Source organism: Salvelinus sp. IW2-2015, linkage group LG23 (genome assembly GCF_002910315.2).
Source record: "Salvelinus sp. IW2-2015 linkage group LG23, ASM291031v2, whole genome shotgun sequence".
Taxonomy (NCBI): Eukaryota; Metazoa; Chordata; class Actinopteri; order Salmoniformes; family Salmonidae; genus Salvelinus; species Salvelinus sp. IW2-2015.
The window spans coordinates 43,822,500-43,840,711 of record NC_036863.1 but is presented as its reverse complement, the minus strand read 5'-3'; the positions used below and the strand labels follow the sequence as shown (position 1 = coordinate 43,840,711).

The following is an 18,212-nucleotide window of genomic DNA, read 5'->3' as shown; positions in this document are numbered from 1 at the left end:
GTTTGACAATCATGTGCTGGTGCCATCAACTGAAAAAGTTAGTCTAGAGTGCTGGTAGTGCTAGGGCAAAACAAAAATGTTCACCCCTTAGGACCAGGATTAAGAAACACTGCTCTATAGCATTTACTTCCTTTTCTCTCTCTCCGCTCTCTCTCACCTCTCTTGCCCGCTCTCTCTCCCACCCAGAGTTCTGATCTACACTACTTTGGCCTCTCCAGACTCGCTTGAGGTTTTCACTACCTGCCTTCTTTGCCCCCTTTCTGTTTTCCCGCTCTGGGGTGAAGTTGCTCCTAGGTATGGCTCTATGATCAGCTTGCCCTCCTTAAATCCTGACCTTCACCATTAGTTGCAGAAATGCTAAACTAACCCAGGACCAGTGTCTACTTCACCCAGGATCTATTTTACCCACCTCTATTCTTGTCTGCCAACCTGTTTCTCCTCCCTCTGTTTTGAGGACACAGTCCGGCATAAGTGCCACAGTGGATGTTATCTGATCTAGGGGTCGCCAGGACAACATCAGAACTGTTCCTGACCAATCAAAACAAATCACTGTCACATGACTTCACCTGCTCTTTGACCTGTCGGTCACAGATCAACAGCTGGGAACAGACTAGTCTGATACACTAAACCATGGGTGTCAAATTCAATCTATGGAGGGCCTAGTGTCAGCGGGTTTTTGGTTTTTCCTTTCAATTAAGACCTCGACAACCAGGTGAGGGGAGTTCTTTACTTATTAGGGACCTTAATTCATCAATCAAGTACAAGGAAGGAGCAAAAACCCAGACACTCAGCCCTCCGTGGAATGAGTTTGACACGTGCACTAAACCAACCAAAAAGGCTGCAACAGGATGTAGTGAAGGCCCTCTTCCCACACCTCCCAACATGTCACTTCAACATAGACAGCAAAATGAATGTCAGTCTCCAGAAATACTGCCCAAAGCCACCAGAACAAAAACGAGTGCTTTTATTGTTCAGAATATAGACATACTCCATATTTTAGAGCACACTATAAGGAGTATGACTCCAAGATGTCCGTACAGTTCACGATCATAGGGTCTTACAGGAGGGATCTTTTTAAAAGGGAATAAAATGGCCCTTCCATCATTATTTTATCAAAAATGGTTTGTGATACATGTAAAAAGCATTTAAAACATGTATTTCCTTCCTGAATTTTCTATGTGAGAATTGCCAGAACAATCTGAGATGGACAAAATATTTTCCGCTCCCACACGTGGAACCACCCTACTGTCTCAAAGACTGTGTGCTGCCCATGATGTGTTAAAAAATAGAAAGGAATAGAGTAGAAATTACTTTATTGCTCCTCTGACAAATGAATGTCATATGATCAACAATGGACACTGTACGGACAATAGTCCATATAAAATTTGCAGGTCTGTGTTGATTACAAGTCCCAACTATTTGTGTACAAAATTGAGTGCAATGGAACAGTTCTAAGTAAAGCCCATGTTTATTTGAAGAACAAGCCTTGTTTTTAGTCCGATTGTAGATGGAAAAACAGGATTGTTACGGTGCCTTTATGACATGATATAGTTTCTCGTACTATTCATATAAGTGTATCATTAAAGAGGAAGGAGCACTTTTCTGTTTTAAATACACATTTTTATAGCAGACTGTCTCTCCCCACGGTTACAACACCCCTTGTCTTCTTTACGACAAACAAGCAAGTGTTCTTTTGGTTTGACTTTCGATTCCAGTTTAATTCAGTACAGTATTACATCTCTCTTCCATTGACTAAGCTGAAACATAAAGTGTATCAGCTTTCTGTGTCCAGTACAGTATTATCTCAGTCAGCCATAGGGGACAATTGCATTCTGTCAGTTCAGTATGTGAACTGGAATTCTGAATTAAAGTGCCTTTGAAAACGAATGGCACTTTTCCTATTCTAGAATGGAATTTCTCAATTCAACTTCTAGAACTGAAAGAATTGTATTGGAATTGACCTCAGCCCTGCTGTCCGTGTCCAAGGAGTTGACAGCAACACCCTGTCTTGTCTGACATAGAGAACTTTGTAGGAACCATCAGCTGTCTTGAGTGTTCATCCCAACAGCTTTGTTTTCAGGAGATTTGTACATGATGAAACACAATAGATACCTCAATTAAATGGATGTTTTGTGCAAACCAGTGTTATGTCCTCTCTCTCTGTGTGTGTGTGTGTCCTCTCTCTTGCCTCTGGTTGATGATGTAACTCGTTTGTAAAGAAAAGTCAGGAAAGGTCTTAAAAGGTTTCTCTTCAGATTTCTACCCACTTTATCAATGGCTCTGCATAGAGACATGTAAAATAAACAACACTACTGTTCCATTGAGATTGTGAGAGCTGTAACTGTGTAGCTACAGATAATTACACAACTGTTTAACAACACTGTATTGGAGCAACTTGACATAAAGAGTGATTGACTATTGAATATGCATACAGGTTTGAGTGAAAGACTAGAACTTATTGTCCCGGACTCACAGTGCTAGTAGTCCTCACCGTTCCAGTGGAATCTTCTCTTCACACAGGCTGGCTAACAGGTAGATGTGCTTCTTAGCCCACTGATACTGCACAGGGGGCACATAGAACTCAAACTTGACATGCACTATATATACAAAAGTATGTAGACACCCCTTCAAATTAGTGGATTTGGCTATTTCAGCCACACCCATTGCTGACAGGTGTATAAAATTTAGTACACAGCCATGTAATCTCCATAGACAAACATTGGCAGGAGAATGACATGGCACCGTCATAGGATGCCGCCTTACCAATGAGTCAATTTGTCAAATTTCTGCCATGCTAGAGCTGCCCCGGTCAACTGTAAATGCTGTTATTGTGAAGTGGAAACATCTAGGAGCAACAACTGCTCAGCCACGAAGTGGTAGGCCACACAAGCTCACAGAATGGGACCACCGAGTGCTCACCCCCTTCCACCACTGCAATTGCCAATTCTGTGCCAGTGATATTGACAGCCCTCCCTGTGCCTCCCTCCCCCATTATGTCCACATACTTTTGAATATATAATAATCATCTGTCCTCAGTTGCAACACTCACTACCGAGTTCCAAACTGCCTCTGGGAGCAACGTCGGCACAATAACTGTTCGTCGGGAGCTTCATGAAATGGGTTTCCATGGCCAAGCAGCCAAACACAAGTGTCACGAGAATTTCTATCTCTATGTTCTAACTGAACTATTTTATAGCTTTGACCAATTCCCAGAGGTTGTAAGGCTCTGGTTAATGAGGAATTAGACAAAGTCCCAGTCTGCAATAGATCAACACTTTATTCAGAGAGCGCTCTGTCTTCAAAATGAGAACACAATCTTTTTATAGCACACACACACACACACACATGAACTCACATCAGTAGAAACTCCACCTCTCTTTAGTTGGGCTGTATTTTTCAAAAGTTCACATAAACAATGTATCACCCTTCTGCAACATGTTTCATCATCTTCTCCAAGCCTAGTCATTTCTAACAGTTTTTCTCCTCTAACAGTTATTAGTTTCACCGTTATCACAAGTCGACAGTTCAGTTGTCCTTGAATGTCTCAACTATACCCAGCTCACATTGCGAAATAGTAACACAATGGCCTAGTCACACACATTATTGGATTATGACTCTAACACATTTCATACAATTATATGGTTTCAGGGTGGAATACTTTAGTCATCATCTTAAACATACAAATTATTCTATCAACAAGCCTAAGATCAGCATGTGGAATGCCGAGCACCATTGGACTCTGGAGCAGTAGAAACGCGTTCTCTGGAGTGATGAATCACGCTTCACCATCTGGCAGTTCGACAGACGAATCTGGGTTTGGCGTATGCCAGTTGAACGCTACCTGCCCAAATGCATAGTGCCAACTGTAAAGTTTGGTGAAGGAGGAATAATGGTCTGGGGCTGTTTTTCATGGTTCGGGCTAGGTCCCTTAGTTCCAGTGAATGGAAATCTTAACACTACAGCATACAATGACATAGACGATTTGGGGAAGGCCCTTTCCTGTTTCAGCATGACAATGCCCCCATGCACAAAGCGAAGTCCGTAAAGAAATGGTTTGTAGAGATTGGTGTGGAAGAACTTGACTGGCCTGCACAGAGCCCTGACCTCAACCACATTGAACACCTTTGGGATGAATTGGAACGCTGGGACCAACTCCATATTAATGCCAATGATTTTGGTATGAGATGTTTGACGAGGAGAACTCAGTAACATAAATAAGTACTCAAGAGCATGACATAGTGTTTTTGTGTGTTCCCCACATTTGGGTGTGTCCAGTCATAGCAGGTGTGTCTGTAGTGTTCTAGGACCTGTGTGTCAAGGGTGAAGGATGAGATGTGTGAGCAGTGTTCTGTCTGAACCTGTAGACACTGTTCCTCAGACTCACAGTTCCTCTCTATAACCTCCACCACAGATGCTAGGATATGCTCTCGCATCTGGCAGGCCAGAGAAACACCAGCAGGGGTCAACTTAAATATGAATTTTTGGGGTTGCCTTGGAAATGGTGAGAAGGTCCAAGAGCAATATGTTTTACATGTTTTTTAATCCTTATAATAAAAAAATCCCCATCAAAATATGTCAGTTTAGGCCTCCGGTCTAAGTCACTGCATCTCAGTGCTTGAGGCGTCACTACAGACCCAGGTTTAATCCCAGGCTGTATTACAGCCGGCCGTGACCGGGAGACCCTTGAGGCGGCGCACAATTGCCCAGCAATTAATATGTCAGTTTAAGCTAGAGATATGTTTTTTTGCATGGGCATCCGCCTATGTTGGCCTTCTGCGGTGAAAGGTGGCCGAGCTACAGCGGTGTTTGTCAGACTATGAGACATCCCGAAAATCGGCTTTCTAACGAAAACGTCTAAACGGCCTACAAACTAATATCACCACCTTATGGAAAGATGAGACTCTCACGAATACAATGTTGTTCTCCGTTTTGCTCTACGACCTCCACAAGAGTCACGGGACTCATACAAATGAATGAAAGTAAGGAGGTAGTTTTGTGCCAACAAAAATAAGGGGTTCAATATGTATAAAAAAAACTAAAATATTTCCTGAGCTTTCTTATACCGACAAAGATATAGGACAAGCACTGCAAAACCTAATTCCTTATGATTTATTTTCTACTGTCTTTTTTGCCATTAATGAATGTGTTATTCAAAGCAGGTTTCTTTTATACCTAAAGTTGTCACTTTTAGAGGTTAACCTCGAGGTGTTTCTAAAATTAGACAGACATTCAAACTCCATTCAAGAATGACATGGGCCGACGTGAATATTTTGAACAGTTATATTTGTATTGCATTGTTCAATAAATCCCTCTTGTAACTAAGGTATTGTGTTTTGTCATGCATATGACAGTCTTAAAGGGAAATCTCAACATGTTTCTACTTCATATTCATAATCTCCAGCACCACCACAACATATGTGAAAATGGTTTCTATGTTTTGTAGTAACATTTTTTAGAAAGATAAGTGTTTCCTATGACATCATCGGTGTGCATCATGTGATTTTAACCAAATTGGTTGATGATGTCAATGGAAACACTTAACTCCATCTTTCTTTTTTTGTAGATGTTGGGGTGGTGCTGGAGATAGAAATGTCTCTAAGTAGCCTTTATGACACGTTTTGTCATGTGCACAAGTACAGTGAAATGCTTTACTTGCAAGCTCTTTCCTAACAATGCAGTAATCAATATCAGTAGTATTATAAAATATAGTAAAGTAGGACAAAAACACACAAGAAATAGAAATAAGAAGAACACAAGAAAGTAAGTAAGCTACTGTATATACAGGGTCAGTTCCAGGGTCAGTGTCAATACCATATTTACAATGTACAGGGATACTTGAGTGGTAGACATAGATACAATACAATGCATTCGGAAAGTATTCAGACCCCTTGACTTTTTCCCACATTTTGTTACGTTACAGTCGTATTCTAAAACTGATTAAAATACAAACAATACCCCATGATGACAAAGCAAAAACAGTTTTTTAGACATTTTTGTAAACGTATTAAAAATAGAACTGAAATATCACATTTACATAAGTGTTCAGACCCTTTACTCAGTACTTTGTTGAAGCACCTTGGCTGCGATTACAACCTCGAGTATGTCCCCAGCTTCTATCCCCAAGCGATAAGACTGCTAAATAGCTAACAAAATGGCAACACTGACTATTGCATTTACCCTTACATTTATTTGGTTGCACTGACACTATGCACACTCACTCAAACTCCAACACACACTCACATACAATCATCATATACGCTGCTGCTACTCTGTTTATCATATATCCTGATGCCTAGACACCTGCATTGCTTGTTGTCTGGGGTTTTAGGCTGGGTTTCTGTATAGCACTTTGTGACATCTGCTGATGTAAAAAGGGCTTTATAAATACATTTGATTGACATACAGTGGGCGAAGGTTCGCCTTCCAACAGGACAACAACCCTAAGCACATAGCCAAGACAACGCAGGAGTGGCTTCGGGACAGGTCTCGGAATATCCTTGAGTGGCCCAGCCAGACCTTGGACTTGAACCTGATAGAACATCTCTGGAGAGTCCAGAAAATAGCTGTGCAGCAAAGCTCCCCATCCAACCTGACAGAGCTTGAGAGGGGACAAACGCCTCAAATGCAGGTGTGCCAAGGTTGTAGCGTCATACACAAGACGACTCGAGGCTGTAATCGCTGCCAAAGGTGCTTCAACAAAGTACTGAGTAAAGGGTCTGAATACTTATGTAAATGTATTATCTCAGTGTTTTGTTTTTTTTAAACCTGTTTTTGCTTTGTCATTTTTGGGGTATTGTGTGTAGATTGATGAGGAAAAATAACAATTTAATACATTTTAGAATAAGGATGTAACCTCACAAAATGTGGAAAAAGTCAAGGGGTCTGAAAACTTTCCGAAGGCACTGTAGAAAACTCAGTGACAGAAATTTCCTCAAGCAATAGACCTCTTTCGTTACATTCCCTTTACCAGGTCGGAAAAGATGTCAGAAACATTTTCAATAGTAAAACTATGTCTAATCTAGATATACATTACGATTAGATGCTGGTGTCAGGGACCATAATGGTTTTATAATAAACTGATGGACCAATCACATATAAATATATTAAAATATCTGAGACAGCGAGGAGATTTTTGTGTGTGATGAGCTACACTACATGGCCAAGAATATAAATACATTGTAGTAGCCCGCACATGTGATATTGAAAGTGAAAACATTAACGATGAACGACCTCTGTAAACTACTCTGTCTCTTGAACACGTTACGGTGTGTACAATATGTGGATTTTAGAGGCTGTATGTATCAAGTGTAGCAGAGTATGAGTACTGATCTAGGATTAGCTCCATCCTGTCCATGTAATCTTTCTATTCATTGTGATCTAAAAGACAAAACAGATTTTTGATCAGCACTACTCTGAGCTGCTTGATACATATGTCCCCAGGGCCCGTATCCACAAAGCATCTCAGAAAAAGGTCAAAAGAATCTTGTTAAAACCTGTTTTAAAACAACAACAAAAACTCCCAGCTCAGATTAGGGGTTTACGATAATGTTAAAGGTCGATTTTTGGCAGGAATTGCAGTCCAGCTCCGCCCCTTTCAGAAATGGGGTTGTGCCTTTGGCGTTTCATGATGTGTCATTCTGGTCATGCGTGTCGCGACTGACGAAGCTAATTCGTTAGCTAAACTTGCCACTATCGCTAGTCAGTAATTCCTCCAGTATGTGATGACATCATTTCAAAGGATTTGTTTTTGGACGGAAGCTGTAGAGATCGATAACAAATGGCACTTCTTTCTGTAGCCAAATATTTTATTAATAATTTTGTTTTTAAGCATTAAATGACCTGGTCTGATGGTGCATTGATCAGTTATACAGTTTAAAGCCGCTATTTTTGTGTTTTTGCCCAACTGCCCAGTCAAACTCTGAGCCGGGAGTAAAATCAACTCAGCTGGTAATCACGACAGTTTCAGGTACCGCAAAGGAAAGATAGTGATGACGCTCATTGACATTGTTGCAAATTATGGGGAATAACTAATCGGGATGAGGCATCTCCAGCTGTGAACTCTATAGCACGTCACTCCCACTTAACAACTCTAAATCGCTTTGGCACAGTAGGAATCTTGCTGATAACGTTGCATACAATGTTTGAAAGGTCTATCATTTTCATTGAACACAACAAAGTTAACATAAGCCCTAGATGCCTTCAATTGCCCAATTTATAGGAATGCCCAATTTGGACATATTTTTTAAGAATGTGATATTGTGCTCCAAAGGGATAACATGAAGTAGGTAATTAAATAATCAGAAGAAAAATGTTTATTTGTTAGCCTAGTGCCCTCAAACTCAACTCTGGACCTCAAAGCCAGTTCCACTGCTTTTTTTCATTGTTCCCCTCTAATCAGGGACTGATTTAGAGCTGGCACACCAGGTGGGTAAAATTCATTATCAGGTAGAACAGAAAACTAGTAGGCTCCAGACCTTGTAGGGATATAGTTGAATACCCCTGTCATAAGTATTTAGCAATATCATGTTAAATAGGCAAAGGAGAAGTAATTGTCCAAATCTCAAGAAATACTGTTGCATGTAGGTCTAGATTATTTATGGATTGACCATATATAAATGAAATATCAAAACATTTCTTTAACAACTCCAAAGCAATTGCATGTGGTGCAGGAACCACTGACTCGCTGCATTTTCTCTTTTCAAGGCACCCGCTGGTACCTCAACTGGTTAGGACAGCTCATGAGGACTCCTAAATATCTGTCAACTAGGTGGGACTCTAATGACTAAAGCGGCTTCACGCATAGCTTTTATTTTCACCCATAAGAGTAGGAGTCAAATGTATCTTCTTAGCACTACTCAAGACGCCTTGTGAGTAGCAGTGTAAATGACATGAATCCGCTAGGTGGTAATAGTTCAGCACTCCTACTCTGAGATGCTTCATGAATATCGGCCCTGGATTTGGTACAGTAGGTGTAAAGAAAAAGCTCCACCAAACCTTCAGGTTAGATAGGTGTTGGAGTTTCCACCATATGCTTTCATCCATCTAGTCCTATCAGATTTGTGAAGGGGAGTGAACGAGGGCAAAAGGGAAAAACCTTCTGGAATGAAATGCAATCTTAATTGGCCTGGTCAAAGACATTTTAGACCACAACTGTATTATCTGTGGTTCAAATTCCAAGCATTTGGGTGAAGTTCTCTCCTTAGCCACCAGAAAGCAACCTTGACCAAGCATAGACAGTCTAGCACACACACACACACAGCACACTGTCCTATGGACACGTAGAATGACACAACATATGGTAAATACTGTACATACATACAGTGCCTTTAAATATCCACAGAGTCACATGCAGTGTATACAGACAGACAGACAAATAGACAGTCGACTATATTGTAAGAACATTGTGAGGGAGTGAATGTCAGGTGTACAGTAGAAGGTTGACTATTTTACTGAAGACTATGTTAGTCAGCTGAGCTAAAGCCTAGGTGTTTGCTCTGGGAGCTAACACAAGTCTGTCCTTAAGTTGCAAACACCTCTGTTACAGTGTAAAAATAAATGTGTAGAATGTCCACAGGTGAGTGACTGAGTAGATATACAATCTAAATATAAGATAGTACAATATATATATTTTTTAAATTAACAGATTAACATGTTTATATACAGTTTAAAACATTAAACAGTAGTACAGTATCAGTATCCTCAGATATTGCCCTGATCCAAAAGTTCAGGAATGGCTCAAAGCACCTGCTGCATATTGAATAGATTGCTTTTGATTAGAAAATCTTTTAAAGGGGAGATTAGAAAAGCAATCTTAATTTAAACGGCTGGCCTTCTCTGATACAGAAATGAAAGGAATAATCCCCACAAAATATAAAACGATTGCTTTACATCCCTTCCAGTCTATGTTAATCAAGTCCTCCTAGTGACTTGAAAAAAAAATGGCTTTTCGTTTTACTTTGTTGTCCTTCAGGCCTTGCACCCTCTTGTCTGTTTACGGTATAAATCAAAACAAACTTTATTTAAAAGAACATATAGTTGTCCTTTGGGTTCTGGCTGGTCTGTCTTCCTTTTTTTTACTGCAGAGAGAGGAAGTGAGGTTATATAACTGTTCCGCCCACTCCCCAGGCTCACATTGTGATTGGCTACTCCATGCCGTTCCGAAGCATCTGATTGGCCGCGATGAGCATGACGCTGATAATGAAGGCCATGGCGAAGGCACAGATCAGACTCTTCCTCACGCACGTCTGTCTGTTCTTCTTCTTAGGATGGACTGAACGAGAGAGGAGAAGAGGAAAGGACAGAAGAGGAGAAAAAAAAGAGAAGAAATAAGTATAAGAGAAGTCAATTACTACATCGGAGGATAATATTTCTCCCCTCGCCTAACATCACAATCTTATTTTTGGGGCCCTAAGCAAGATTTGGTTGTACACCTCGTGGACAAAACATGTTAGTGGCCCGTCTCTTGGCGGCGGAGAGAGAAATGTGCAGCTTTAATTAAAGTTAATCTTTTTCCATGGGGCGTAGATAATGTTGCAGTTTAAAGCAATTATTCTGCAATTATACATATTTTACCATGGCATGGAGAGAAAATATTGCAGTTTTAAAGCTAATATCCTGAAGTTCTACACATTTAGCAATAGGATGGAGATATTTTGAATGCTAATTTCTTGCAATTCTACACATTTTGCCATGACTTATGCCATGTTCATATGATATCTGAGTGAGAGTGACTAACAAAATCATTGGGGGCCCCCTGGAGGTCAGGGCCCCTGGGCACTTGCCTTGCGTGCCAGGTCAATAATTCAGCCATGACTGCTACAAGGTTTAGAAAGCTGGCTAGACTAACTTACCTAGCAATCTATAAAATATTAGCTGACATTGGCTAATTGAGTGACTGTCTTAACAATAGGGAAACTGCTAATGCACTACCATATTTCAAAATTGCACGTTGTGTATTGTTCTATCCTAATTAACAGTAAGTTGAGACAGATTTTTGCTTATGTCTAGAAATGGTACTTGACGAGACTATGTTGACGAGCAAATAAACTGCCTTTGCCCTTGGTTCTATTGCCGGACATGCAGTCACTGGAGAACAAACTGGATGAGCGCCGTTCGAGACTATCCTACCAACGGGAACTGAAAAATATAATATTCTATGTCTGGACGGCAGACTCGGGTAAGACGAAGGGAGGAGGTTGTGTCTGTTTGTTAACAACAGCTGGTGCGCGATCTCTAATGTTAAGGAAGTCTCAAGTTTTTGCTCGCTTGAGTTAGAATAGCTCATAATAAGCTGCAGACCATGCCGTTTACCCATTTACCAATATTTTTTCGGAGCTATCTATTTACCACCACAATCCGGTGCTGGCACAAAGACCGCACTCAACGAGCTGTATAGGGCCATAAGCAAACAAGAAAATGTACATCCAGAGGCGGTGTTTATCGTGGCTGGTGATTTTAATGCAGGCAAATGGAAATCCGTTTTACCTCATTTTTAGCATCATGACACCTGTGCAACCAGAGGCGACAACTCTAGATCATTATGGCCAAACAGTTCTATTTTTGTTTCATCAGACCAGATGAAATTTCTCCAAAAAGTACGATCTTTGTCCCCTTGTGCAGTTGCAAACTGTAGTCTGGCTTTTTTATGGCGGTTTTGGAGCAGTGGCTTCTTCCTTGCTGAGCGGCCTTTCAGGTTATGTCGATATAGGACTCGTTTTACTGTGGATATAGATACTTTTGCACATGTTTCCTCCAGCATCTTCACAAGGTTCTTTGCTGTTATTCTGGGATTGATTTGCACTTTTCGCGCCAAAGTACGTTCATCTCTAGGAGACAGAATGGGTCTCCTTCCTGATTGGTATGACGGCTGCGTGGTCCCATGGTGTTTATACTTGCGTACTATTGTTTGTACAGATGAACGTGGTACCTTCAGGCATTTGGAAATTGCTCCCAAGGATGAACCAGACCTGTGGAGGTCTACAATTTTTTTTCTGAGGTCTTGGCCGAATTGGAATCAAACTAGTGAACATCAACGCTTAGGCCTTTATTTCCAGCTTATACATACTATATACATTTTATGGACACAGTCTATTTTACAATAGTTTTATTTTGTTTGTTTTTAACTCTTGTCCTTCCTCTACCCTCAACCTCGCCCATATATTTATGATGTCCATCCGGTTCCATTTGCCATATATCTCAAACAGTGCTCTTTCAAAAAAGTTCTTAACCTGTATACGTTTTACAGGCACAGTATGTTTTACATTAGTTATCTTGTTGTTATTAGTCCCAACCTTTAGCTCCATTCAACCCCTCCCATCTATCTCTTTATATTTATTTTTTATTTCACCTTTATTTAACCAGGTAGGCTAGTTAAGAACAAGTTCTCATTTGCAACTGTGACCTGGCCAAGATAAAGCATGGCAGTTCGACACATACAGCAACGCAGAGTTACACATGGAATAAACAAAACATACAGTCAATAATACAGTAGAAAAAAAGAAAAAACATCTGTACAGTGAGTGCAAATGAGGTGAGATAAGGGAGTTAAGGCAATAAATAGGCCATGGTGGCAAAGTAATTACAATATAGCAATTAAACACTGGAATGGTAGATGTGCAGAAGATGAATGTGCAAGTAGAGATACTGGGGTGCAAAGGAGCAAGATAAAAATAAATACAGTATGGGGATGAGGTAGTTGGATGGGCTGTTTACAGATGGGCTATGTACATGTGCAGTGATCTGTGAGCTGCTCTGACAGCTGGTGCTTAAAGCTAGTTAGGGAGATATGAGTCTCCAGCTTCAGTGATTTTTGCAATTTGTTCCATTCATTGGCAGCAGAGAACTGGAAGGAAAGGCGGCCAAAGGAGGAATTGGCTTTGGGGGTGACCAGTGAGATATACCTGCTGGAGTGCGTGCTACGAGTGGGTGCTGCTATGGTGACCAGTGAGCTGAGATATGGCGGGGCTTTACCTAACAGAGATTTGTAGATGACCTGGAGTCAGTGGGTTTGGCGACGAGTATGAAGTGAGGGCCAGCCAACGAGAGCGTACAGGTCACAGTGGTGGGTAGTATATGGGGCTTTGGTGACAAAACGGATGGCACTGTGATAGACTGCATCCAATTTGTTGAGTAGACTGTTGGAGGCAATTTCATAAATGACATCCCCGAAGTCGAGGATCGGTAGGATGGTCAGTTTTACGAGGGTATGTTTAGCAGCATGAGTGAAGGAGGCTTTGTTGTGAAATAGGAAGCCGATTCTAGATTTAATTTTGGATTGGAGATGCTTAATGTGAGTCTGGAAGGAGAGTTTACAGTCTAACCAGACACCTAGGTATTGTAGTTGTCCACATATTCTAAGTCAGAACCGTCCAGAGTAGGGATGCTGGACGGGCGGGCAGGTGCGGGCAGCGAACGGTTGAAGAGCATGCATTTAGTTTTACTTGCATTTAGGAGCAGTTGGAGGCCACAGAAGGAGAGTTGTATGGCATTGAAGCTCGTCTGGAGGTTAGTTAACACAGTGTCCAAAGAAGGACCAGAATTATACAGAATGGTGTCGTCTTCGTAGAGGTGGATCAGAGAATCACCAGCAGCAAGAGCGACATCATTGATGTATACAGAGAAAATAGTCGGACTGAGAATTGAACCCTGTGACACCCCCATAGAGACTGCCAGGGGCCCTCCGATTTGACACACTGAACTCTATCAGAGAAGTAGTTGGTGAACCAGGCGAGGCAATCATTTGAGAAACCAAGGCTGTTGAGTCTGCCAATAAGAATGTGGTGATTGACAGTGTCAAAAGCCTTGGCCAGGTCGATGAATACGGCTAGACAGTATTGTCTTTTATCGATGGGGGTTATGATATCGTTTAGGACCTTGAGCGTGGCTGAGGTGCACCCCTGACCAGCTCTAAAACCAGATTGCATAGCGGAGAAGGTACGGTGTGATTCTAAATGGTCGGTAATCTTTTTGTTAACTTGGCTTTCGAAGACCTTAGAAAGGCAGGGTAGGATAGATATAGGTCTGTAGCAGTTTGGGTCTAGAGTGTCTCCCCCTTTGAAGACACTTAACACCATACATATTGGATTTCTATTTGCCATATATTTTTCCAACTGTGCTGTGATGTTTCACAAAAGTTCCGATCATATCACCTCCACCTTACCTGTCACCCTAGACCCACTTCAATTTGCGTACCACCCCAATAGGTCCACAGACGATGCAATTGCCATAACACTGCACTATCCCACCTGGACAAGAGGAATACCTATGTAAGAATTCTGTTCATTGGTTACAGCTCAGCATTCAACACCATAGTACCTTCCAAGCTCATCATTAAGCTTGAGGCCCTCAACCCCGCCCTGTGCAATTGGGTCCTGGACATCCTGACTGGCCGCCCCCAGGTGGTGAAGGTAGGAAACAACATCTCCACTTCGCTGATCCTCAACACTGGGGCCCCACAATGGTGCGTGCTCAGCCCCCTCCTGTACTCCTTGTTCACCCATGACTGTGTGGCCATGCACGACTCCAACTCAATCCTCAAGTTTGCAGACGACACAACAGTAGTTGGCTTGATTATCAACAACGACGAGACAGCCTATAGGGAGGAGGTGAGGGCACTCGGAGTGTGGTGTCAGGAAAACAACCTCTCACTCAACGTCAACAAAAGAAAGGAGATGATCGTGGACTTCAGGTAACAGCAGAAGGAGCACCCCCCTATCCACATCGACGGGACAGTAGTGGAGAAGGTGGAAAGTTAAGTACCTCGGTGTACGCATCACGGACAAACTGAAATGGTCCACCCACACAGATAGTGTGGTGAAGAAGGCGCAATAGCACCTCTTCAACCTCAGGAGGCTGAAGAATTTTGGCTTGTCACCTAAAACCCCCACAAACTTTTCCTGTCGGGCTGCATCACCGTCTGGTACGGCAACTGCACCGCCTATAACCGTAGGGCTCTCCAGAGGGTGGTGCTGTCTGCACAACGCATCACCGGGGGCAAACTACCTGCCCTCCAGGACACCTACAGCACCTGATGTCACAGGAAGGCCAAAAAGATCATCAAGGACAACAACCACCCGAGCCACTGCCTGTTCACCTCGCTACCATCTAGAAGGCGAGGTCAGAACAGGTGCATCAAAGCTGGGACCGAGAGACGGAAAAATAGCTTCTATTTCAAGGCCATCAGTGTGAACAACCATCACTAACACAGTGAGGCTGCTGCCTACATACAGACTTGAAATCATTGGCCTCTTAATTAAATAAATGGATCACTAGTCACTTTAATAATGTTTACATATCTTTCATTACTCATCTCATATGTATATATTGTATTTTGTTCCATCTATTGCATCTTTCCTATGCCCCTCGGTCATTGCTCATCCATATATATTCTTACTCCATTCCTTTACTTAGATAGTGTGTATTAGGTAGTTGTTGTGGAATTGTTAGATTACTTGTTAGATATTGCTGCACTGTCAGAACTAGAAGCACAAGTATTTCGCTACACTCACAATAACATTTGCCAACCATGTGTATGTGACCAATACAATTTGATCCTTTCTATTCTCATTGTTCGTACAGATTGTAAATTGAAAATATATTTTTTTGCTAAAAGTATTATTATATTATTGATTGATTGACTATGACTTTTCAGATCACCCAGTAGTGCTATCTGCAGGGTTAATTCCAGGTAAATATTGCAATTCTTCAGCCATTCCTGGACCTGTGACCAAAAACAAGCTACATATGGACAGTACCAAAACAAATGATCTAATGATTCTGCCTCTTTGCAGCAAAATCTGCAGAGCTGAGAAGGTTGTATCCCCCATATAAATACCATTCTGTTGGTTGCAAGAATTCTGTATAATGATTTTATTAGAAGAATTATACGTTTTGAATGCGGAGTCGTTTTACGTATCAGTTCATAAACCATTTGCCATGGAATCGGTACGTCAAAAATCTATTCCCAACGATTTTGCAATCTATATGGCATGGCTATCAATTATTTTTGTCCTTAAATTAAACTCTCAATTTGGTGATTACATTTTTTTTTTTTTTTTTTTTTAAACATGTACTCGATACTCTTGGTTCCCCTTCACGTCTGAATGAACATTTCACGAAGCCTTGATCAATTAAAATATATTCAAAATAGCTTTCATCAAAACTCTTAGGTTCATTGGCTCTCAACGTTTTATACCAAGTGTGTTTCATTTTTCATTCAGAATGAAATATCATAGAGGACCAGGTAAGTGTTACAACAGTCAAACGACAATAAATATCGAAATGTCACTATCAATCATGTTACTAGTATGCAAACCTCTCCATTCTTTTTAGTATGCATTTAATGATGTTGTGATTTCTTTTCATTAATGCTATTGAAATTGTAAAATGATTCCAGTGTCTCAAATATCAAATCAAATCGTATTTGTCACGTGCCGAAAACAAGAGGTGTAAACCTTAGTGAAATGCTTACTTACAAGCCCTTAACCAACAATGCTCTAAGAAGTTTAAAGAAAAATAAGTGTTCAGTAAAAAAGAGATAAGTAAAAAATTGAAAATAAAAGTAACAAATAATTAAACAGCAGCAGTAAAATAACAATAGCGAGGCTATATACAGGGGGTACCGGTACAGAGTCAATGTGCGGGGGCACCGGTTAGTCGGGCTAATTGAGTCCCATTTATCTTTTTATGAAAATGAGCACATTGATAGATATTGAGTCCACTTTGAATAAGACCGTAATTGAAACTGTACAGCCTACAGACTTTGATGTTATTCTTCATTGGAGACTACCTGCGCTGGAGGACATCAGCAAGATGGTGCTGGCAGGCTTAAGTAATACATTCATGTCAAATCAATTGCACTAAGTTGTTGTCTCTTTTGTTTGCTATCACCATAAAGTGTAAAAAATGACCAAACTAAATTTGTAACTAGTCATTTTCAGTAGTAGTTTCTTAGGAGGGCTTTTACTTTTTCTGGAGTAAATTAAACTTCAAGTAAAAGTACTTTTACTTAAGTACAGATTTTCAGTCATCTACCCACCTCTGCAAATTATAAATAGTCTAACTATAAAACGTGGGCGAGCATCCACACTGGAGGAAAGTTCGTTGTTCTACAGTAGGCCCACATCTGTCAATCAACTGATGACCCAAATCAGCTCATCAACTCAGCCAGGGAAACAAACAGAAGTCTATTATCGCTTTTCACACCTTTCATTATGTGACAATGGATAGGCTAATGGGTAGCCTACAAAATGTAGCTTATATAATAAAATATCAAGGGGTCGATTGCTATCATCGATGGCACTAGTTTATTGCCAGCTGATGTCTAGGTAAACCACCAATATGGGCTAAATTCACCCGCACAGCTGATCTCAATTGCAACTGTTATTGGTCACCTCATTACCGCTAAAAATATGATTTCGGTGTTACCTTAGTCAAAGATCCATATATAATGACGAGATGCTCATGTCTCTGCCCTAACAATGGGAGTCGTTGTCCCAAAGGCAGGAAATGAAGGCAGGCAACAAGTTTAGGTCTGCATATTAAGTCCATAAAAACGCATTGGGTGTATTCTGGACAGATTTTGGTGAGAATGAGCCCTCCCGCTTCGCCTCTTCCTCACTGCCTTAGTCCTGCTTAGAACCATAGTCTTTCAAGATACACATTTTTCTTTAAAGACTCCAGTCACCCAAGCCATAGACTGTTATCTCTGCTACCACGTGGCAAGCGGTACCAGTTTACCAAGTCTGGAACCAACAGGACCCTGAACAGCTTCTACCCCCAAGCCATATGACTGCTAAACAAGACAGCTAAAAATCTAATCAAATGGTTGCCCTCACTACCTGCATTGACACTTTTTTGCACTAATGATCTTGCACTGACTCTATGCATTCACACTGGTCTCTACCCACACACTCATACATACTTACACTGACATCCCAACACACACACATCTACTTTCTTGCACTAACTCTCCTGCACTGACTCTGTGCACACACTGAAATCTGCCCACACATACTTACAATGACACCCCAACACACAAACACACACTACATACGCACACTCACACACTTTCACACTCACCACATACAATGCTGTTTCTCTCTATTATCTATCCTGTTGCCTAGTCACTTTAGCCCTACCTATATGTACCACAGGAGGTTGGTGGCACCTTAATTGGGGAGGATGGGCTCGTGGTAATGGCTGGAGTGGAATGG

General features: G+C 41.2%; 1 protein-coding gene across 1 annotated transcript in view; it reads right to left on the bottom strand.

Moving 5' to 3' along the window:
* Positions 1-8,836: 8,836 nt before the first annotated feature.
* LOC111950980 (calcium-binding protein 8-like) overlaps positions 8,837-18,212 on the bottom strand; it is a 53,143-nt gene continuing 43,767 nt past the window's right edge. Inside the window, exon 5 of the mRNA XM_070434538.1 lies at positions 8,837-10,270. Within this exon, the coding sequence (XP_070290639.1) occupies positions 10,143-10,270 (128 nt within the window). The 3' untranslated portion in view covers positions 8,837-10,142. The remainder of the gene's footprint in view (positions 10,271-18,212) is intronic.